Source organism: Triturus cristatus, chromosome 10 (assembly GCF_964204655.1).
Source record: "Triturus cristatus chromosome 10, aTriCri1.1, whole genome shotgun sequence".
Taxonomy (NCBI): domain Eukaryota; kingdom Metazoa; phylum Chordata; class Amphibia; order Caudata; family Salamandridae; genus Triturus; species Triturus cristatus.
In genome coordinates, this window is record NC_140593.1 from 422,460,599 (window position 1) to 422,483,887 (window position 23,289).

Sequence of the window (23,289 nt, forward strand, 5' to 3'; positions counted from 1 at the left end):
CACATCCAAACAATCATGATCATCTTCAATCTTTATACCCACATTCTCAATATCCGGCAAAAGTGTCGCTGGATTCACATTCGTACATCTCTCAAGAGTCACATTTGATGCTCCCAAAATCACTTTCTCATACTTAGTCAACCGACTATTTGACATATGCTGAGTTCTGCTTCTTGTCAAAAGAATCGCCACATTGTGAGGTACGAATACCCTTACAGGATACCCCATTATGATCCCCTCACTCTGTTCCAGGCTTCTGCATGTTGCAGCCACAGATTTTAGACAACCTGGTAAACCCACAGCTACAGGATCAAGCGTCGATGAGAAGTACGCAATAGGCCTTCTCAATTGCCCATGTTTCTGGATTAACACTGAAAGTGCACATCCATTTCTCTCACTGCAGTACAGTTCAAATTCTTTTTCATAGTCTGGCATACCCAGAGCTGGAGCTTCACACATTTTTGTTTTGAGCTCTTCAAATGCTGCCAATTGTTCTGCATCTAGATCCAATGGATCTGTCATGTCACTTTTTGTCAATTTAATCAATGGTTTTGCTATCAGGGAAAAATTAATTATCCACTGACGACAATATCCCACCATACCCAAGAACATTCTCACTTCTCTCTGGGTTTTTGGAGCTTTCATTTCTCTGATTATTTTAATCCTGTCAGTAGTCACTTTTCTCAGACCCTTCTCAATATTATGTCCAAGATAATGCACCTCTTTCTTACAAAACTGCAATTTGGCTGGGGATACCTTTAACCCTCCATCTGCCAGATGATTCAGTAAAGCTATGGTATCCACTTCACAAGCTTCACGTGTTTTTGATGCCACCAATAGGTCATCAATGTATTGTACTAGCACTGAGCTTTCAGGCATGATCAGACTTTCCAACGATCTTTTCAATAATTGATTGAATATCGAAGGACTCTCCGTATACCCCTGTGGGATACGACACCATGCTAAAATACGCTGGCCAAACCTAAATGCAAAAATTGGCTGGCTGTCATGATGCAATGGAATTGAAAAGAATGCATGACACAAATCAATCACGGTATACCACTCAGCATCATGTGGAATTTGATACAGAATCACTGATGGATTCGGCACGATGGGACAACATGCCACCACAATCTGATTAACCTTTCTCAGGTCCTGCACGATCCTGAACTTGCCATTAGGCTTTTTCAGTCCCATTATCGGTGAATTACACGGACTACTCAGTAGTTCCCTTAGGACTCCTTGCTGAATCATTTTCTCAATTATAGGAGTTATCCCTTCAATTATCTCTGGCGTCATTTTGTACTGAGGAATGTTAGGATATGCAATTCCCTCTTTCACTGCAATTTTCACTGGATCTACATTATTCATCAATCCCACATCCTCTCCTGTAAAATCCCAAACTGCTTTTTTCACTGTGTCTCTCAACACTTGAGGCAGATCCTCCGGATTGAACACTGGAAATGCACCAATTAATTCATTTTCTCTATTTTCTAGAGTCATGCGGTAGAAAACATCATCATCTGGTGTCTCAAAAGCTATTCCATCTGGTGTACAGAAAATTGTGCAGTTCATCTTGCATAATAAATCCCTACCTAACAGGTTCACTGGGCTTGTGTCACAGACAATAAATCTGTGCATGTCTGAAAATTTCCCTATCTGTACTTTCACTGGTTCAGTAAGACGTGTTCTGATTTGTGTATTCGCTACACCAACTACTTGGATTGCTTCATCCGAGAGAGGAAGATTTCTAACATCTGTTGACCTGACAGTTGATCTTGTCGCACCTGTGTCTACTAAAAAAGTAACACTCTCTTCATTTATTTTCCAATCCACAAATGGTCCTGCCTGGTCTATTTCTAGAGTTGCACCAAGTATGCACTCTTCTTCCTCTCCTCGGCACCGTCAATAATCACCTTCAGACTCACTCCCTTCACTCTTTAACAAGTACTGTTGTACTTTGTTAGTACGTCTTGGTTTGTTTACCTGCTCATCATTGAAGAATCCCGAATCCTGACTGTACTTTTGTACCCCTCTATTCTGCGGTAAAGGTGGTTTTGGCTCTTGACTTTGCTGCTGTCTCACAACTTTCTGCTGTTGTTGTTGTTGCTGCTGGTTATTCCCTTCATTCTGCACCTGTTGATTTAAGGATTTACCCTCATTTAATGGTGGATTAGGACATTCCGACCTCCAATGTCCCAGTTGGCCACAGTTGTGACACGGGAACTTTTTCTTTGCTTCCTCAAGACTTCCCCTTCCTTTTCCTGCAAACCTTGGTCTATTTCCTGTATTATTTCCTGGATTATTTGCCTGTTCCACTAACTGTGCTTCCTGTCTTTCTGCAACTTTCACCTGTGCCCACATTGCTTTTTCTTTTAGCTTTCTTTGTTTTGCTTCAATTTCATCACTGAAATATTTTGCATGTCTCAGAATCTCATCTACTTTCTTACTCTGCCAATCCACTGTGTGTTCACGAATTCTCTCACTAATCTCAGGTCTAAGACCATATACAAATCGGTATACAAAATGACTCAAATCCTTGTCACCCAGGTGTTCATCTCCACTGAATTGTTTAAAAGCCAGTATCAGCCTTTCGTAAAAAGCATGAACTGATTCTTTTGCTTCCTGTTGTGTTCGATCTATTTTAACCCAGTCTGTCTCTTTTGGAGGAACTTTACTCTTCAGGTATACCATCACCTGATCGTACTTCCTCATCACTTCTGGATCTGGTGCCCCTGTTCTCGGATATTCCTCACTAGGCCAACTCACAACTATTTTACACTCAGTCCACAAGTCTGCTGGAACAATTATATCAAACAGACTATTCAGGTCAACCCACAGCACTTTTGACAATTTCACAAACCTGTCTACCTGTCTATACCACTCGACGGGCTTTTCTCTCAATCGAGGGAAATCATTTGTAAATGATAAAATATCCTGTCTGGTCCATGGAACATGTACATATCCTCCTCCAGGTATTTCTCTCATGGGAAACTGCTCCACTGGTTTCTCTTTTTCTCTCACTGGAAATGCTGAGTAAGTTGTTCTATCTTCAGATTCATCCCTTTTCTTATACCACCTATCCTTCCACTTTTCTACATCACCCCATCTACGCAATAATGCCACCATTTCTTTAATCTCTCCTGTTCTACCAGAATTATTCAAATTCTCTATGTCCTTCTCTGTGAAATCCATCCTGTACGTTTTCTGTAAAGCCTTTACTTTATCAATGTCAACTCCTTGCTCATTTGCTATCGCTCTCAGTCTATCATGTGTATTTCTTGCCCTCCATGTTATGCTCTTGCACATGAACAATAATTCACCATCATGATGACTTTTCAGGATTTCTGTCGGAACTGTTCCTGTCACAAGCTCTTCTAATTCTATACGTAATTTAACCACATCAACAACTTGTGAATCTTTATCCTTTTTCTGAAGAACCTTCATCCAGTCATTTAGGTCGTCAACTGTTATTTCCGCAGTTTTTCTCGCTGAAACTATTTTCCTCTGCGGTTCTAAAATTGGCATCCCTAAACTACTAGAATCACTAACATTCATGAATTCATTACCTGTGTCATGTCTTGTTTGTCTCAGGTCATTTCTCCCTGTTCCTTTACCTGAATCTCCTAAAGGACCAGCTGAATTATTTGCAATATATGGAACTACCAGCCCATTTTCACTTACTCTCTGTCCATCAAACATAGGAATTACCGGACCTATAGTAACAGGCACTGTAACAGCTTCCATATTCATCGTTAACTCTCTAATTTTCTCAGTCAGTTCTGTTGTCGTCTTTGCTAATTGTCTGGCATTCCTGGCATTTTCCTCTCTGAAAGAACTATTATTCCTTGATTCAGATGTCATTTTTTCTTTCTCAACTGTATCTCTTATCGGAGAAACAACTGGTGTACTCTCTTCCGATTCTGATCTATATGGAGGTGGTCTCTTGTACATCATATCATTCAAGACCTCATCTTCAAACTCTCCATATCTTCTCCTATCTGTCTCAGATACCCCTTCTTCTGAAGGAGCCGAAGCTTCAACTGTTCTCATAGGATATAATCCATCTGACATGGTAGCATCTCGCCATCTTTTCATTCTATCTTGATGTGTCTCACGATCATGTCTCCTCCCAAACATGTACCTGTACTGACCTCCAGTTCTCTGTCTTTCTCGATTTAATACTTCTTCTTCCCATTCCACTAAAGCCTCGAACTGTGTAGGTCTCGGCTTCGGGTCCAGATGTGCCATCTTTTCCCGTAAATTTCTCAACACGGCCAGATTAAATGAACCATGTTCTGGGAATGCTAAAACACCATCTTCTTTAGTATAGCCAACCCAATTCTGCAACCATATACAGGTATGTAATCCATATTTCGCAACCATGAAGGATGCAGGTGTTTTCGCTGGAGGTAGCAACTCACCCTCTCTTGTCTTAACCTCTTTATCCTTACTAAACCATTTCTTAACCTTTCCAAAGAACGTCTTTTTCTTTTTCTCTTCTTGATAATACATCTTAGCTAATACTTATTAAACTCTCTACTTTTTAGGTTGAAAAACTCAATTCTCGCAACGCACCAGTCCTGGAGCGTCTACGTCACTAAGCAGCTCTTCCAATCCCTGCGCGACTCACACTAACGCACCAATCCTAGCGCGAACCCTATTCTGAGTCACTATCCAATCAGTGCGCGAACCTTCTGACGTCAGTAACCGCTGCAGTCTCTGTCTCCTGTCTCTGTCACTCGTCTACCCCTCCTTTACAAAAACTCTCAGTAGACTTCGTGTGTCAAAATTTCTACAAAATCTATTAGTTACAACATAAAAAACATCTCCATTGTCTGCTTCGCTAACCACAGAATAGTAAAAAAGTGTCTATTTCTCAAGAGTCAACAACTTTAATACATCTCATAACTGTTTCCTCTAGGACTTATCCAAAGAGTCTTACAATCAATAAATGTATATGCATTCACGCACATTCATACGAGAAAAATATAGTACATGCACACAGAATCCTGTTTCTTGAGAACAGCGCACAATCTGCCTCTGTACAGAATTATATCTCTCAACAACTAAGCAGCTTACCTCTGCTCAGTTCTGCAAACAAGCTCAGAGAATACCTATTACTCCTCCCGCAATAAGCTTTAACGGCAATCCTTACGGATCCCTGGGACTTAAGACCAGAGTTTCACAGATAACCTTCACTACGATACACACTCCTTATATACCAGAAATTTTCTAATAGTAACATACAATGTCACTGATTCCGAACCCAGACAATGTGAACGCGCAACTTCAATTGTCACACGTAATTCCTTACAATCCCGTCTTTCCCGAGAGCAGCATACCTTCCTCTGCCCTACTACGGAACTGTTTCCACAGCTTCCAAGTTCCAGAAGCACTACATATAACTCAACATTACAACTCCAACATTTAGTGTTAGTACATATACCAACAACATCAAAATAAATCAATAATCAATAAGCTAATTTACAAGCAATCTTATCTTATCAGATCAAGACAACCATCTAAACCATCCTCTGCTACCAGAGAAATTGATACAGATCAGGGTATCAGAAATATGCCCACTACCACAGATAGAGTAATTTCACAGTTACACGCACATACATTCATCATACGCTAGGGCCCATTTCACTAACATACACTCCAATACTCTACCAGCAGCATACCTGTGGGAAGAAAACTCCTAAAGCACCCTGCATCTATATCTAGGCGATAGGACCAGTTTAGTGGTTGCCTAACATAATATAAACAATCTATAAACAATATCAAAAAATATTCAATAAACAACCAGGAAAGAAACAACCAACACCATGTTTAAAAGTTATATTGCTTTATCTAAATTAGTCAGAGTAAATCAGAATAAATCATTTCTCATAGTTACCTATTCTAACTAGTGTCAGAACGGGTCAGGACCAGTCTCTCAAAAGTCTTTTCAGGATAAGGTCCTCAGCATCAGTCCTCAGCAACGTAAGTTCACGCAGCAAGGCGACAAAAGAAAGTGTGGGGAGAGCCCTCCCTAAGCTAACATTTTATAATGCAAAATACAATGAAAACCCACATGAATTAATCAAGCAAAATTGTATCACTGAGCAGAACGAGAAGGAAGGGATGTAACTCTGCAACATCTTGAAATCTCCGCTCAGGAAAAGTCATAATACGTAAACCTCGGAAAAGGAATCAAGTTTTGCAACTGTTAATGTTCACTTCCCTCGGCAAACCGGCTTTTGCACAGAGTTCTTTCTTAGGCTCCATTGTTCATCAAGGACGAACATTTCTTTTGGAGATCCTCCAAGCTTGCTGATGTCCTCCCGGAAACTTCCATATAAGGACTACCGTCAGTTTTCTGTTAACTGAACTCCAGCAGGGGTCTCCCTTGATACACCAAAGATTTTGTTTCGCCTGCACCACAGCTCAGCCAGGCTTCAAATTATTCTCAGTTATTTTCATAAAGGCCTCCATAGGCCACAATAAACCATCTTTAATTAAAGAGACAAAATAAAGATTACTACATCATAATAATTAGACAGTGTTAACCCCACTAACACCTTTATGTGTATGCATTTATCTAGCTTTGCGACATATAGAGCATTAATTCAGACAGCGTTTTGTGCTTAAAATAAATGGCACACAGCAACATTTAAACATAAAAAACTTGCACGTTATTTGTCAATACAAAAACAGCACACACAGGCCAACCCTCGTGTAACCTTCTCTTATGTTAAGACAAACAGGTTGATTAATAGAACACACTTACACAAGACAAATAATTAGTTGTTAATTATTAATAATTAATAAAACGCATAGACATGCCAGAGCTTCAAAAGCCCCAGAATTTTCTTAACAGAAAACTCTGCTCCAGCACCACCACCAACCCTCTCCAAGGAATGGTACTGCTTTAGAATTTAGTCTACAGGTAAGGAAGCTGCAGGTAGAAGTGTCCATTAAGAGAAAGTTACAGTGTATACTATCTGCCCGCAAATTCCGCACTGAACCGTCCTTCTCCCCTTTTTTGGTGGATGTGTTTTAGGGAACCCTCAGATAGCCCTTGGGCTAGTCCAGTGGTCCTTGTACCAAAACCTCACACCAGTGGTGGGAAAAGAGAGATGAGGTTTTGTGTAGACTACAGGGTTCTGAATGCAGTCACTAGGACTGATGCCCATCAAATTCCAAGGGCAGATAAGCTTATAGATACTTTGGCCTCAGCCAAGTACCTTAGCACATTTGACTTGACAGCTGGCTACTGGCAGATCAGACTAGCTGATGATGCAAAGCCAAAAACAGCATTTCGACCCCAAGTGGGCACTACCAATTTGTGGTGATGCCCTTTGGGTTGAAGAATGCACCTGCCACTTTCCAAAGGTTGGTGAATACAGTTCTCACAGGTCTTGAAGCCTACAGTGCAGCTTATCTAGATGATATTGCTGTCTTTAGCTCTACCTGGGAGGATCACCTGGTCCACCTAAGGAATGTTTTGGAGGCCCTGCAAAAGGCAGGCCTTACTATCAAGGCTACCAAGTGCCAGATAGGGCAGAGTCAGGTTGTGTACCTCGGCCACCTTGTAGGTTGAGGCCAGGTTCAACCACTACAGAGCAAAATCCAGATCATCATGGACTGGGTTGCTCCAACTACCCAGACTCAGGTGAGAGCCTTCTTAGGCCTGACTGGGTACTATAGGAGATTTGTCAAGGGGTATAGATCAATAGTAACACCCCCGAATGACTTAACTTCTAAGAAAATGCCCCAAAAGGTTCAGTGGACAGCAAGCTGTCAAAAGGCATTTGATGACCTGAAGCAGGCCATGTGCACTGCTCCCATTCTACAGAGTCTTGATTACTCCAAGAAGTTAATTGTCCAAACAGATGCATCTGAATTGGGGGTAGGGGCTGTACTGTCACAATTGAATGATGAAGGTCAGGATCAACCAGTAGCTTTCATAAGCAGAAGGCTGACCCCTAAAGAGAAATGTTGGTCAGCCATTGAGAGGGAGGCCTTTGCTGTGGTTTGGACTCTGAAGAAGTTGAGGCCATACTTGTTTGGTACTCACTTCCTTGTTCAGACAGACCATAAGCCCCTCTTATGGCTAAAACAAATGAAGGGTGAAAACCCCAAAATGCTTAGGTGGTCCATTTCTCTACAGGGGATGGACTTTACAGTGGAACATAGACCTGGGAGTAACCATGCCAATGCAGATGGACTCTCTAGGTATTTCCACTTACAACATGAAGACTCAACTGGTCAAGGTTAGTTTAATGTCCCTGCGTTTGGGGGGGGGGGGGGTTGTGTAGGAGAGTAGGATCTGCTTCACATGGGTACCCCCACTTTTTGCTGGTGTTTCACTCTTTTTCGACCTTAGTCTGGCTGTGGCCCCGCTAATCAGGACCCCAGCCTAGCTGCGTCATCTCTAAAATGGTTTCCATGTACAGTAGGTACATTCCTAATTGGATTCTGGAGTGCCTCATAAGCCCCTAGTATATGGTATACTATGTACCTAGGGCATAGGTACCTCAGAGACCTACCAGGGGCTGAAGCATGTATTATGCCACCCCTGGGAAGCACTCCAAAATGACACCACAGGTCTGCTACTGCAGCCTGGGTAAGGTGGTGCACGCACCCCTTACTGTGGTATAGGCTAACATTACACACACATATAAAACCTATACGTCACTCCTATGGCAGGACTTAACAATCCTGAAGGCAGAGTGCTTGGTTTTTATGTGAGAGGGTGCCCCTGCATGAGCAGATACCCTCTGCAGCGTTCGGAGTAACTCCTCTGACGATGTTTGTGGTGCAGCCTGACCATATGCTCTTAAGTGCATTATAACCTCGCGGTAAATGCTAACTTTGGACTGGCTGCACGGAAACATGTCGTGAATGGTGTCAAATGCTTTGGAATACTACCCCCCCACCAGTTCTGGCGGCGGGGGTAGCATTCCACCCTTCTAGAGGGAGAGACATGTTCACACTGGTCTACCCCGTAAAGACTTTCTACAGCCTTGGCATCACAAAATGGATGCCACAGACACGGGTCTGGCCTCCTGCTGCTGACTGAAACTCCAGCAGGGGAGGCCTGGACAATAGGTTTCCTGTCCCAGGGAGGTGTAACCACCTCCCCAGACAGGCAGATGTGTATTGGGGCTGGGCAGGAGCACTCTCTAGTGCTTTGAAGTCCTGCACTGGGGGCACACTTGGTGTCCCTGTGCATAGTGCAGTTCAAACCGCTCTGGCGCGAAACTGGACAAAGGAAATGGGTGTAACCACCCCTCTTTCCAAACCCTCCCATAGGTGGGTCCCTAGAGTATGTCCAACCCCCAAACTTAGTATAAGTATGGGAACCCAGTCCTTGAGATTTTAGATTAGCCTGGACGAAACTCTGCAACATATATCCTGGACCTTCGACTTTCTATTTCCGCTAGAAGACTGAAGAAATCTCCCTTGGGGTCAAGGAGTGACTCCCCTGCTTGGCAGGCACCAAAGAAGCAACTGTCTGGTCTGCAATTCTGAAGCTCCCGCCGGACGCCGAAGTCTCTGCATCACCAGAGGTCGATTTCCAGACTTCTCCGAGGCTACACTGAGTCCACAGCAAAGCTGAGGCCCGTGGCTATTGTGGGTGACATGGAACTATAACCCCTGGACACCGTGATCTTTTGCTGATCCATCATCTTTCTGGTCCTCCTTGAAGTTGTGCTTTGGGCTCCGAGTAGCCCCAGCCTTGAGCACCTCCTGCACTGAACATCTCTGGCCTCCACTCCACAAGTGACCCATGGGCCAGTTTCAAGAGCGACCGCTCGATGCTCCTTAGGATCGCTAGCGCGTTGGCTAGTGGGACCCCACGAAAGCAACTCCTCTTCTGATTGGGCTTTCCTGGTTGCTCCAGACGTGCCTCAACTTACCCTCACTGGGTGAGTCCCCCAAACCTTGCTGGTCTGCACCGACGTCCTTTTTTTATTTCCATGTGACTTGCTGTTGCCAAGGCTTGCTGGGTCCATCCTGGTCGTCAACACCGCAGCACTCGACAGACTTTGTGAGACAGCTCGAATCCAGCTCCTGGTTGTCGTCGACGCCTCCTGGACCTCGTAGCTGAAGAGTCAAGACACCCGTCAACTCCCCTGAAGCACCCGACATCTGTGGGCATTGGTCTATCGTGCCTCTGGTCACTGGTAAGTGACCCAGACTCTGCCCCCTCTGCTTTCAGGTTCCTTCCATCCTCAATCCAGGCTTGGATCTCTCCAGACACATCTCCTCTTCACAGCAGCAGCAGTTCTTTGCCAGCTTCCATTGAAAACAGCGACGTGACCCAACACCAAAAGACACCTATGCACCCGGCTTCACTGGGTGAGATAACTCGAGTACTCCGGTGCTCCCTTGGGTTTTGGCCCTAGACACCTCTAAGTCCAAAAAGGTTCACTCGTAGTCATCCTCTAAGTGTCCTTAAACTCTTGATTTCCAACCGCGACTTTCCCCATAGAAGTTATCGGTGATTTGCGGCTGTGTTCTCACACTGCAGGCGTCCCCCGAGGGTCCCCTGTGTCACTACCTTGGGTGGTTCCTTGTGGTCCAAGCACTTCTACAGGCTCTAGGCCTTGAGTCTAGTTCAGTCGTGGTTCTTATACCACTTTATTGGTATATGGTGTGGTACGCCCCTAGGGCCCAAACGTGTATTTGTGCTTTTACTGTTGAATACTGACTTGTAACTTAAGTACTTCGAACACCAGCCTCATAAAGAGACTAGAGGGGTGTGTCTTATCTTAAATACTTATATTTTAAATATATACCCGTGTGGTTGTCCTTTCATTTGGTCATTCAAGAGATTATAGACTGGTAAAACAAGCTGCTTTACTTTCCTTCAAGACTTAGCCTGAAGGCTGCTCTCCATAGCTACCACTAGGATAGCTTTCAATAAAGGTTGTCTTTAACCTATCACCATAAGGGGTTGTTTGGACTGATACAAGCTGCCCACTATAACTAGTGGACATCATATATCAGGCCAACTTCTCACATCATTTGACGAGCTATCCGATGATTCAAAGCCAGCACCCCTTACTGGCGACGTGCAAGCTTTGACATTTCCGGATCCAGTCAGACACCTTGAGTTAATCTGCAGGGAGAGTATCCACCAGAAAGAAAGTTACCCCAGATAAGTAACTTTTGATTGAAGTACTTTATTCATTAATTTACAATTAATTATTTCTAGCTTATTCTTAATTCTCAGTATATATCATATAATTATAAATTAGCTTAACGTTAGAATTTTTTGCTTTTTTAAAATGTTACTTTTTTGTAGATTTTTGTGTCTATCAGGGATACTGGTTGCAATTTTGTGGTTGCTATGTTGTCCTCATAATTATGGTTGTACTGCACTAGTTAAATAATGCTGCATCTTCATAATTTGGAAATTAGAACAAAAACATGCTTTTAGCATAAATCAATTACCAAAAACGTTAATAGATATGTCGCCATGCAGTGACTGACCTTTTGTCTCACACTGGCAATCCACCTTTCAGTTGCTGATTATGTAATTCGGTGTTAAACCGATACTACTAAGGTGAAATCTTTGACAACACAATCGTAGCATGTGTTAAAATGACAGTACATTGAAGTAATGCTGTGCTTCATTATGCCACATTTTTTGCCTGTACTTGCTGCTTAAAGGAAACTAGCTTTTTGTTGCTATTACACCCTCATCCCCCCCAACACACACACACAAACAAATACAAACTTTTTGTCTGGCTTTTGGTGCAATTTTGACTGCCAGTGTTCTTTCACTAAAAATGTACATTTGATTACCCAGTTGGCAAAACCTTTAGCACCCTCTGTAGGCCCATACTAAATGGAACCCCTGGTACCTATGGCCTGTGATACTAAATAGGACCTCTAAGGGCAGCAGCACAAACTGCGCCACCCTAAGGGGCCCCTCACCAAACACATGCAAGGCTGCTATTGCAGGCTGCGTGTCATAGTGCAGACAAAAGTCTGTGTGCTATGTCCCCTACCACTGCATGTGATACCTGTAAGTCACCCCTAAAGCAGACCTGACAGCGCTAAGGTAGGGTTTTTAGTACACCTGAGGGCATACCTGCAGGAGCAGATATGACCCTGTGCTAGTAATTTCCAATACTGCCAGTGCAAGTGACCAGGGAAGCCAACAAGTTCCCCAGCTACATGATGATTTCACTGAAAATATGGATGTTTGGTTTCAAACATCTAGTATTGGTAAACCCACACTGATGCCAGTGTTGGGTTTACCAATACTTGCACCCAGAGGGCACCTCAGAGGTGACCCCTGAAAACCTTCCAGCCTCTGGTGTGCTTGCTGACTGGTTTCTGCCAGCCTACAGCCCAAGACGCTCTTCTGACCTCCTAGGGTGCGAGCCTTTCCTCTTAGGAGACCTAGAACAAAAGCCTGTGCAGGACGAGGGTGTAATGCCCCTTTCCCCTGGATGACCTGCTGATTAGCCTCAAGCCCCCTCATCCTGAGACCTCTTGGCACCGGCACTGTTGAGAAAATTAGCTGGTCAGGTAGGCGTACCACCTACAGGCTAGTACCACCCCTAAGGTGGGCTACTGTGAGGTGGACACGATTTTTCGGAAGAAGCTGTCTTTGTGATGGCATACTTAGGAATTCTGGGACAGGGTTATGCCCACTTCCCATAGGAAGTGGTCATATAGGGGGCGTAGTGACCCCAAGGGTCAGTAATCCATTGGCTACTACTCTATACTCCCCTAATGCCCCAACAGTCAGTATTTAAGGGAATCCCTGGCACCAGAGATCCAGATCCTGACGCCCTATGAAGAAGGACACTGAAGAACCGTGAAAGCAGAAGACTGCCCGCCTGTCTGCTGTTCCTTGTCGAAACTGTGCCAAAGACGTATCATCCTGCAGTTGTTGTGCCTCCAAAACCTGGGAGGACTTCCTGCCTTCAATAAAGGTCAAGATCTCCTGAAAACAGCGAACCTGTTCAGAAGGAACACTAAAGAAAAGACTCTGAGGCCTCCAGAACCGCCAAAACCCAACACCTGAAGCAACCACTACACCTGTCTCCTCTGGCACTAGTTGAAGTGGGCCAACTGTGCCAACAAGGTTTCCCAGCCCTCCAGAGCCAACCGTGGTTTCCCACCTCCTGGACTCACAGACGTCGCCAGCTGTCCCCTTCTACCGGGACCGATGCGCTGAGTCAAACCTCAATGCCTAAAGACACCTCTGCACTTGTCGCCCCTGGGCCTTACAGAAGAGGACCAAAGCTGCCTCCCCTCTCTCGCCACCCACTCAGAGCATCGCAAAGCATGAGCACACATGCTGGTTTAGCCCGTCTAGCTTCTTCACAGTGACCAAACCGCATTGTAATGCATTGGGCTTCCAACGCTGTTTTGCACCCTGCACCTGGCCGCCCTCGTGGTGTTGTATTGCTGGTGCTGCCTTGGACCTTGCCTATTTATTTATTTTATTTATTTATTTACTTGTATAGCGCGAAATTCATCCCATTGAGATATCACGGCGCTGCGGTAGCGGCATAGTGGTGCATAGGATCGGTGCAGTTATTGGGTGTGATTTCAGTCTTTAGGGAATAGGTGTGTTTTGAATTTCCTCCTGAAAGTGGTGTATTCCTTAGTCAGCCTAAGTTCGACTGGAAGCTCATTCCAGTGTAGTGCTGCGAGATATGAAAAGGTGCGACCTCCTGCCCTGGATTTTTTTTATCCTTTTTCATTCGGCAAGTGCTAGATGATGTGACCTCAGGCATCTGGAAGGGATGTAGAATTGTATTTTATTCTGCAGAATCTTAGGGCTCGTGTGGTGGAGTGCCTTGTGGGTATGTCCTAAGAGCTTGAATCGTGCTATTTGGCGCATGGGCAGCCAGTGGAGTTGTTTTAGGCATTCCGTTGCTGAGCTGTATTTCCCCTTGTTGCACACCAATTTGGCTGCAGTATTTTGCACCACCTGAAGGTGTTTGAAGTAGTAATCTGGCATGCCCATAAAGAGAGCATTTCCATAGTACAGTCTGCTAACCAGCAGGGCCTGTGTGACTGTCCTTCTATATTCTAGGGGGATCCAGGGAAAGAGCCTGTTTAGAAGCTTCAGAGTGGCAAAACGTTTTCCGCATAATGTTCGTACATGGTCTTGCATGGATAATTTGTTGACAATTATGACACCCAGGTTTTTTGCAGATTGCTTGGGTGCTGGGGCTTCTCCAAGTGAGTGGGGCCACCAGGATGCCTCCCAGATGTGGGTAGCTCCACCAAGGAGTAGAATTTCTGAACTGTCTGTATTGAGCTTTAGACAATGGTCCGACATCCAGCTACTGCTCATAACTCTCATTATTGGCTAAAATGTTTATTTGTATTTTATGAAATGCACATGTTTATGTAGAAACACCCTGGTCATAAACGGTGGCAAAGATCCATTGACCTTTAGCAGAAATCCGGATAACGGTAATCAGAGGAAATGGTGTCACATTTCCTAGATTTTCCAAAGCCAGATTACCGTGGGATTATCGCTGGAAGAGGGGCATATTTGTTTAGTGCCATGAGAGTGTCTCTGGAATAGGCAAGTGGGTTCCTGAGGTCTGTACTGCAAGGAGCAGGGGTCCTGGCCCCTGGTCCCGGCCGGTTGAGGACAGGAGCAGATGGGCTTGCCTTAGGCGCGCCCACTGCTCGCTTCCGCTACGCGCACGCTGGCACATCGGTCTATGTAGAGGGGCAGGCGGAAGGACTACTCCGCCCCCTCTTTGACCGGAAATGCCCTGCGAGTGGTTTGTCGCTATAAACCACGCCCTCCACACAAACAGCATTCAGCTGCGGGGACCGAGGCGGGAAACAGGCTCAAACGTGAAATGTGCAAAGTAAGCAAAGTGCAGTTCTGTTGTTAAAAACCAATAAAACACGCTACAGAGATTCAAATTTTAGCTTAATGGTTGTTTTTCACCAAATGCAATCGTTCGTGAAGTCAGGCAGCCGCCTACTCACCACAATCCTCTAAAGCGCACGCTGGCACACCGGTCTATGTACAAGGTCAGGCGGAAGGACTACTCCGCCCCCTCTTTGACCGGAAATGCCCTGCGAGTGTTTTATCGCTGTGAGCCACACCCTCCACACAAACAGCGATTAGCTGCGGGGACCGAGGCGGGAAATAGGCTCAAACGTGAAATGTGCAAAGTAAGCAAAGTGCAGTTCTGTGTTAAAAAAACAATAAAACGCGTTACAGAGATTAAAATTTTAGCTTAATGGTTGTTTTTCACGAAGTGCAATCGTTTGTGAGGTCAGGCAGCTGCCTACTCACCACAATCCTCTAAAGCGCACGTTGGCACATCGGTCTATGTAGAGGGGCAGGCGGAATGACTACTCCGCCCCCTCTTTGACCGGAAATGCCCTGCGAGTGGTTTGTCGCTGTAAGCTACGCCCTCCACGCAAACAGCAATCAGCTGCGGGGACCGAGGTGGGAAACAGGCTCAAACGTGAAATGTGCAAAGTAAGCAAGGCGCAGTTCTGTTTTAAAAAAACAATAAAACGTGCTACGGAGATTAACATTTTAGCTTAATGGTTGTTTTTCACAAAATACAACTGTTCGTGAGGTCAGGCAGCCGCCTACTCACCACAGTCCTCTAAAGCGCACGCTGGCACATCGGTCCATGTAGAGGGGCAGGCGGAAGGACTACTCTGCCCCCTCTTTGACAGGAAATGCCCTGCGAGTGGTTTGTCGCTGTGAGCCATGCCCTCCACACAATCAGCGATCAGCTGCGGGGACCGAGGCAGGAAACAGGTTCAAACGTGAAATGTGTAAAGTAAGCAAAGTGCAGTTCTGTGTTAAAAAAACAATAAAACACGTTACAGAGATTAAAATGTTAGCTTAATGGTTGTTTTTCACGAAATACAATCGTTTGTGAGGTCAGGCAGCTGCCTACTCACCACAATCCTCTAAAGCGCACGCTGGCACATCGGTCTATGTAGAGGGGCAGGCGGAAGGACTACTCCGCCCCCTCTTTGGCCGGAAATGCCCTGCGAGTGGTTTGTCGCTGTAAGCTACGCCCTCCACGCAAACAGCAATCAGCTGCGGGAACCGAGGTGGGAAACAGGCTCAAACGTGAAATGTGCAAAGTAAGCAAGGCGCAGTTCTGTTTGAAAAAAACAATAAAACGTGCTACGGAGATTAACATTTTAGCTTAATGGTTGTTTTTCACCAAATGCCTATCACTCACCTTAACTCCTGGAGATTGATCCTGTAAGTAGATGTACTGTACCTGTTTGCAGAACATTTTCTTCCTTCCATGGGATAATATTGCTGAACTAAAAAACATACACTGTCCACTTTTTGAACTGAAAAGAATTTATATTTATAAACGTACTTACCTGAACTATTTTTCTCTGATGCTTAAACATATATAAAGATACTTGCTATTTTTATAAATTTCTGTGGATCTCCTTCTTGAGTCGTGTTGTCATTTATTGATCATTATGTGTATTTGCAAATGTCTTGCAGTCCTTTGGGTTAAGCCTAAGGCTACTCAACCACACTACCCCCTAACGTAGCACTTTCGATTGCATAGCAAGCCCTGTCCACTCATAAGAAACCCCTGAACTCTTTACATGGTATATCAGATTTTTGATATATCACATAAAGAGCCAGCTTCCTACATGACCAAATTTAGTCAACTACTCTGCATATTTTTGTTCTCCTCTGCCACATAATTCCAGTGGCCCTAGTAAACGAATATATTACCAACATTTAAATATTTGAACAATTAACACTACGTTACTAATGATAGTAAATTTACCTGCGAGGAAATGACTCAGAGTGGAAGGCCTGTGATGTAATGACTCCGAATGTAAAGCCATTGATGTAATGGTGGATACCGCATGTTATCATTTCACCTTCCTGCATCGGAATGCGTGAGGAACTAATTTGCAACTGAATAATACCGTGACTCATGATGCAATACATTATTTATCACACTGATGCCATTGTACACTGAAAGCAATCTTTATTTTTCTTTATTTTAGTCAAAACTGAAAACGCATGCCAGACATTGCTTTGCCAGTGCTTCTTAGTTCCCTTTTGGCTGTATTTGGATCCTTCTGGCTATTGTATCAGTTACGTAAAGTCGTTATGTGCATTGGTTAGCCACAAAAACAAACCTTGGTGTCTACTTCTAGTCTACCTAGAGCTGCAAACCCCCCCCCCCCCTCCTCCAGCACCTTGAGACCCTCACGGGTGAGTAGCGCACTTTATAAACCCATGATTGATTGATTGATGGATTGATTGACTTATAACAATTTATATTTCGGCCAGCTCTCCTCAGGGTATCTTTTATTTTGGCAGCTTTCTAAGCTGTCTCTCGAGTGAAGACAGAATGTCCTTTCACCACCTGTTCCTCATTCCATGTCCTGTGCTAGCTTCGTTCGACGCAATCTGACTCCACTTCCGGGTTGAATGTTCACAGGCGTCGGGTGTGCCAGCTGCCTTGTTGGTGAAGCTCTGGGGCTAATAACTGCGCGGGAACCAGTTTCTTTTAGTGCGCACGTTGTACATAGTGGAGTAGTCTAGTGTTCTGTCATGCTATGTTGTTTTGTTCAGATACTTCTGCAGCTTTCTTTGTCATGCGGTCATCAGAAACATTCCGATATACTAGCACGGTTCTCGGATTGAGGTCAACGAACGCCACACGGCGTAGTGGCAAAGTTTTACGTATGTTAAGTTTTACATATGCCACCAAAATGTACTTTTTTGCCCTTCGATCTGACTGAAGGAATCCCTCAAGTTTGTTGGAAAAGGAAACTATGGGCACAGTTTACAGAATTAGTATGGTTTGTGATGTCTCCTTTTTAAAGAGGCTTTATGATTTCTAGGTGCTTCAAATGTAAATGCTGTCTTTTGTATTGATTCGCCAGGAACCCCCCTATTAGCACCACCAAGATATCAAGACTTTCCTTACTTCCACTTATATAAGTGTCTACTTTTGTTTGCATCTCAGGTGAGATGCCCCTATATACTGAAATGTTATCATAAATTTCTAAGTAAAATCCTCCTCCCTAACATTTCATTTATATTTTTTCTCTTATCAGAAAGGATTCATATGAACGAGCTCAAGCAATCTTGAAAACGCGTGCCAAGGAGCACAAAAACTTGGCGGAAGCATTGCTAACCTATGAGACTTTGGATGCCAAAGAAATCCAGATGATCCTTGAGGGGAAAAAACTGGAGCTGCAATGATATATGCCCGTATAGGGTTTTTGGTCCATCAAACTATGTCACTCTTGCAGTGTATTGTAAAGCGTGGTTTCTGCAATGTATGTCTATTCCCCTTCTATCTAAATGCACCCAAATGCTGAACTCAAAATAGTTGTTACAATTTCATAGTTTTCCATCTATTTAATAAAAAAAAAAGACTTCAGTAAGTGTCCAGGCGAAAAGAAATTTACACACAGGAAGAAATTGTCAGGACATTGCCCGTAGTGTCTTGTTGACCTCAGTAGCATCTTACATTTATGTGTAATTGTGGTGGTGGCTCTGGTGCTTCAGTTTGCTCAGAAGTGCTACCACTCCAGCATGTCTTCCTCAAAACATTTTTGCTTGAAATAAAATGCCGTCCAGTGTATCTCTTAAACTGAATCATATATGGTTTCAGTTAAAGGGAACCACCTTTGTTAAAAACAAAATGTAAAAGATCTCTGTTGAGGAACTTGCTGGTAGCGCTTTTACACTAACTGAAGCTCTGGTCTGGAGAATGGATACTTTGAAGAATTAGGCCAACATGTCTGCCCAGCAGCCATTTCCTTAAGGCATAGAAGCCCCTCTGTACGTTGGGCATCTTCAACTCAGCTGTTCAAGACTTCTAGGTGGCTTCAGAAGCAAAGTAATACTTTCTCTTTGCAGATTTGCTTAGACCTGCCAAAACGCTGAAAAGGTGGTTCGGCTTGGGTGATGTTGTGTAGGTTGTAGAGAGCGACCCTGCCTAATAGCCACAGCTGCTATCCAACCCTGCATGACACAGTTTTCAAATTATTGTTTCTTCTAAGTCTTAAACTTCGGCAATTTGAAAACAGATTGTGTGAGGTGTGGGGTGTGGTGATGACAGTTGGCTTTACAATTAAGTTCAACTTTAATTTTAAAAATAATAATTTTTTTTAATATAGCATTCTAGGCGAACAAGTATAGCTGTATAGAGGAACTATCTCAGTGTAAGATCGCCTATCAACAAAGAACGTTATGGAAATTTGTGGAAAGTTGTCGACTTTTTAATCATTGTTTTTGATTTCTTGGTGGCTTCAGGTATCCTGACATGATCAAGCAAAGGTGGTGTTAGATGCAAGGATTTAAGCAGCCTGTGAATATTTTGTGTTAGTATGTATGCATGTGTGTGTGAGCCCTTTACGCTTTCTGTCTGTATCTAGCATTAGGACATATAAATCGCCAATGTACTCTTTATTGCTTTGATGCAAAGGATTGGAGATGTGGGGGAAAAAAGGCTTTAACTGTGGAAATAAAATGCGTTGTAACCCCCATAAAGGGAAGATCATTTTTTTTATTTTTCATAAATATTATTAAAGAGCTGGTTAGTGAGTTGTGCAGTGTATCAGATCCCACCGGCCCCCCCAATGTTCACCGAATGAGTACTGCAGCATACTTGAAAAGTTACCAACTGCTGCCTTTTGATGCATGTTCATGCTGTTCCCTACATCAACCTGTAAATCCTTTGTTACATGGCCACATTCATTATATATATATTTTTTTTCCCCTGGTTTGTTAGGCCTTCTGAACCCACTCAGCTGCTAAACTTGTTTTCAAAGTGTCTGAAGAGATTGGCTAATTTCATTTGGTGATAGTTTGAGGCATTCTCCCTCATTTAATTTACCATGTGCAGTGAGCTTATCGTTTTCAACTGAGTTTGAGCCTCACCATTTGCTTTTGAAGTTTTGCACACATACGCTGATATTTCGTCTGTCTCTTGAAACTTAAAGGCCATGTGGCTAGATCCTGTTGGGGCATGCTTCACAGTCGCAGTCAGTTATTGTTGGAGTGCAGTCTGAGGATATCATTCCTCAATTCCTCATCCTGAGCTCGCAATCACCTTGTGACTCTGCCTGGGGGCTCTGCAGATTTTCACCGAGTCCTGCTCCAATGTAAAGCTATATCAGTATAGTGCCCCCCCCCCCCTTTTGCAACCAAGCCACTTTCCATCTTGGACATGTGATTTCTCACTTCCAGAGCAATGTACACCATCCCATCCCACATACACTTGGGTGGTTCGAGCCCCAGCAAAAATGTTTGCCGGCCATAATCTACTTGAAGGGGGGATGGCAGTCTAATAAAGAATGCAATCTCTCTCGAGGAAACAATAGCAAGAAAAGTCATGCCAATGATCTGTTGCTGTGTCGGGGGTATTCTTTTGTCCTTTGTTTGGTTTAAAAGAAAAGGCACTCCTCTTTAAACTCAATAATATTTCTGCTCCTAATATCACCTCACTGAACTCCTAAGTTCATTGCAGCCAGCACGGACAATGCTGCCGGAAGGGTATCCTCCTTTCCTTTAACCATCTGCTTTGTATAAAGCTTCAAAAGGGAGACGCGCCTGCCTTTTGTGGGTGAACCTCGGATTCCAAAAAACCAGCAGAGACGGGAATCAGAATTCTTTTTAGTTGCAGGACCTCTTCGGTCCATTCCAGGGTCTTGGGAGACACCTGATGAACAGCTTCAATATATTATAAAAGGGTTGCTGTCTCCAATTTGGTTGTAGGTCTGTGTGCATGTTGAGGTTTGCTGCATTTGGTTATGTCCAGATTGAACTGTGTGTTTATGATGCTAGTTTTTCCTATGATTATTGCAAGTGATATATTGCTGCCATGTTTGCCACTGCTTCTTGCTGCTCTGATGTGGAACTTTATTAAGGTAGTTTTGTGGAAAAATGTGATTACTGCTAGTGTTTGAGCATTCACAGTGTGTGGTATGAGTTTTTCACCTTTTCAAAAGGTTACTGTAGTCATTCTAGCGCAGAAGACTATTTAGATGTTGGTGAGGATGAGCGAATCTAGGCGTAAAGTGACATTTAATAGGGCATCTTACCTTTACCAGTTACCTGCATAAAATGATACTGAAGTTTTTCATTCATCAGATTTTAACATCTACTGTAGACTCCATTGACTACTGAAAACCGGAAAACGATTTCTGGCAGATTCGCGGTCCCATAAAATAATCGTCATTTCTTGAGTCACACCACTAATAAACTAATACTTTCAGACAACAGTTTAAAATGAGAGCTGTTTAATTCACATCTAGAGACTATCTGCATTACCGGGTTTGCCTTTCAGAGTCTAACGTAATTGTGCCTCAGCCAGTGGATTCAGCAAACTGTACACAAAAGGGTCTGAACAGGTGATTTGAATACGATTATAAACAAATAATTTAGTTGTGTTTTTACAGTTCACGTTTTCAATCCATATGTATTTAACAGTTGGCCGTGCTAGGTGTGAGCCGTGATGACAGAAATGTTAGTAGTGGGTATGTCGAGGAGATTAATAGACGAAGCTGAGTTATTGGGAGCTGCATGGTTTTTCATTCAGAAAATGTACTACTCCTTGTTACTTTTCAGCAATGAAGGTCTCATTTTCAAGTACTGAGTGCATTGCCTTTTTTCGGTTTGTTACTCTATGTAATTTCCATATCCTTCTGTAAATTGAGGTGTAAAAACATATTTAATGCTGTAAATAAATTAAAACCTTAAGGCTCGCTTCAATTTTTTATATGGCCTTTTATGATGTTTTGCTTTGCATACAGAGATGTAATATTTTATTAATTCCTTAATTTGGTATTGAAAACATTTGTAAGAGTGGAATGAAAGTTGAGTGGTGAAAATTAAACCGCCTGCAAACGAAGGAAAAGAAAAATGGAACCTGTTTGAAATAATAAAACTTGTATTTTACGTATCTATTTTGTGGTATTTTATATTTTAATAAAAGAGGTATTATGAATAATGCACTGGTGGAGTGCAGCTTTATTTCTTGCCATGAGCAAATACTCTTAATTATTTTCTAACTTCGGACCAGCTCATCAATAAATTTTGGTCATGACCCAACAATTTATAGGTAGTTGTATGTCCAGAGGTGCCTGGAGGCTGTCTAGGTATACTGGAAGTATTGGTTCTCAGTTGTTTTATTTTTAATAGCCAACTTTATTAAAGGTTTTGCAGCACGATATATAGCAACACAGTTCACAAGAGTACAGTGTACATGCACAACAGTATAGCGCGCCCAACCATTAATAATGCAAAACAATGCAGGGTCAAATCGACAGTTCATAATAACTACACCATTTACCTCCTATTTGCCCATGCTTTTGAGGACAACCTCTAGCTTTGAAAATCGGCTTCTCCTGGTGCACACATCAATCCATCCCCTTGCACCAACACCTGACAGTTGATGTTTTTTGCTGCTTCCAGGTGCAAACCCCATCCTGTTTAGCGACTAAGCATGTTACCCCGATTCATTCTCAGTTTTAAGTTACCAGCCCCCGAACAAGACTGTGTCCCCAACATGAAACTAGAACCTCTGGTTGGTTCTCTTAAAACTTTTTCTCTGCTCTGGGTCAAATTCTGTAACTTAGGAAGTAAGAGATAACTGTGGCATTGTCCTATTGCCTTTGCTTCAAGCAGGTGTTCCAGTTTTCGTGAGGTTGTCCGTGGATCCAAAAACTGCCAATATTGCCCTTCTCATTGTGCATGTGTGCGTCTTTGGATGTGTTTTTTCATTCCATCAGTCGTGGAGGAGGACTGCAGTTGCACTACCTCAAAAAAGACAAAAGAGTCAGTGATTACGCCATACAGATTATTTCACCTTAGAATAGATAGTTCCATGAGTACCGAAGAAGCTAGCAAAATGTTAAAATGGAATCGGCCATGTAAAAAAAGGAACTGACTTACTGGGTTAAAGCGCAAGTCTGCAAGTGGCTAAGTGTTGACCATCATAAGTTAGAACATCAACCTTTTAAACAACATTTGCCGCACCTGGTGGCAGAAGCTGATGGTACTCACCCTCTTCCGCTCACTGCCATGGTGCTACAGACTCAGCCTGAGATCCCTTGACTAGAGATTAATACTGCAAACAGCACTTCAATGGTTTTAAGGGGGCTGGGTGATAGAGCGGGTAGGGACTACATCTACGCACCGGCTATGGCCCTCGCTGCACGCCAAAGCATATCGGTCACTCATGAGTCGGAGGGACTGGCAATACCAAGAACAGCCAGGGTGGGAAAACCAGGAGATTTGTATACAGGTGGGCTCTTTTTGAC

General features: G+C 43.5%; 1 protein-coding gene and 1 long non-coding RNA gene across 5 annotated transcripts; one reads left to right on the top strand and one right to left on the bottom strand.

Moving 5' to 3' along the window:
- Positions 1 to 1,905: 1,905 nt before the first annotated feature.
- Positions 1,906 to 15,990, bottom strand: LOC146789555 (uncharacterized). 4 transcript variants are annotated; one of them, XM_085631757.1, is made up of 3 exons: positions 15,919 to 15,978; positions 15,606 to 15,811; positions 1,906 to 6,497 (listed from the first exon to the last, which is right to left on the bottom strand). In XM_085631757.1, exon 3 carries the CDS (start codon positions 4,513 to 4,515, stop codon positions 1,906 to 1,908), a length of 2,610 nt encoding a protein of 869 aa, XP_085487883.1. In that variant the 5' UTR covers positions 4,516 to 6,497; positions 15,606 to 15,811; positions 15,919 to 15,978. The 4 variants fall into 4 exon arrangements, with proteins under 4 accessions (XP_085487883.1, XP_085487885.1, XP_085487886.1 ...); XM_085631759.1 differs by lacking the exon at positions 15,606 to 15,811 and having other exon boundaries at positions 15,919 to 15,990; XM_085631760.1 differs by lacking the exons at positions 15,606 to 15,811; positions 15,919 to 15,978 and adding an exon at positions 15,293 to 15,598.
- LOC146789556 (uncharacterized) lies at positions 15,795 to 21,734 on the top strand. The gene is made up of 2 exons (XR_014970120.1): positions 15,795 to 16,107; positions 18,073 to 21,734. It is a non-coding gene; the product is annotated as an uncharacterized LOC146789556 (long non-coding RNA).
- Positions 21,735 to 23,289: the final 1,555 nt, after the last annotated feature.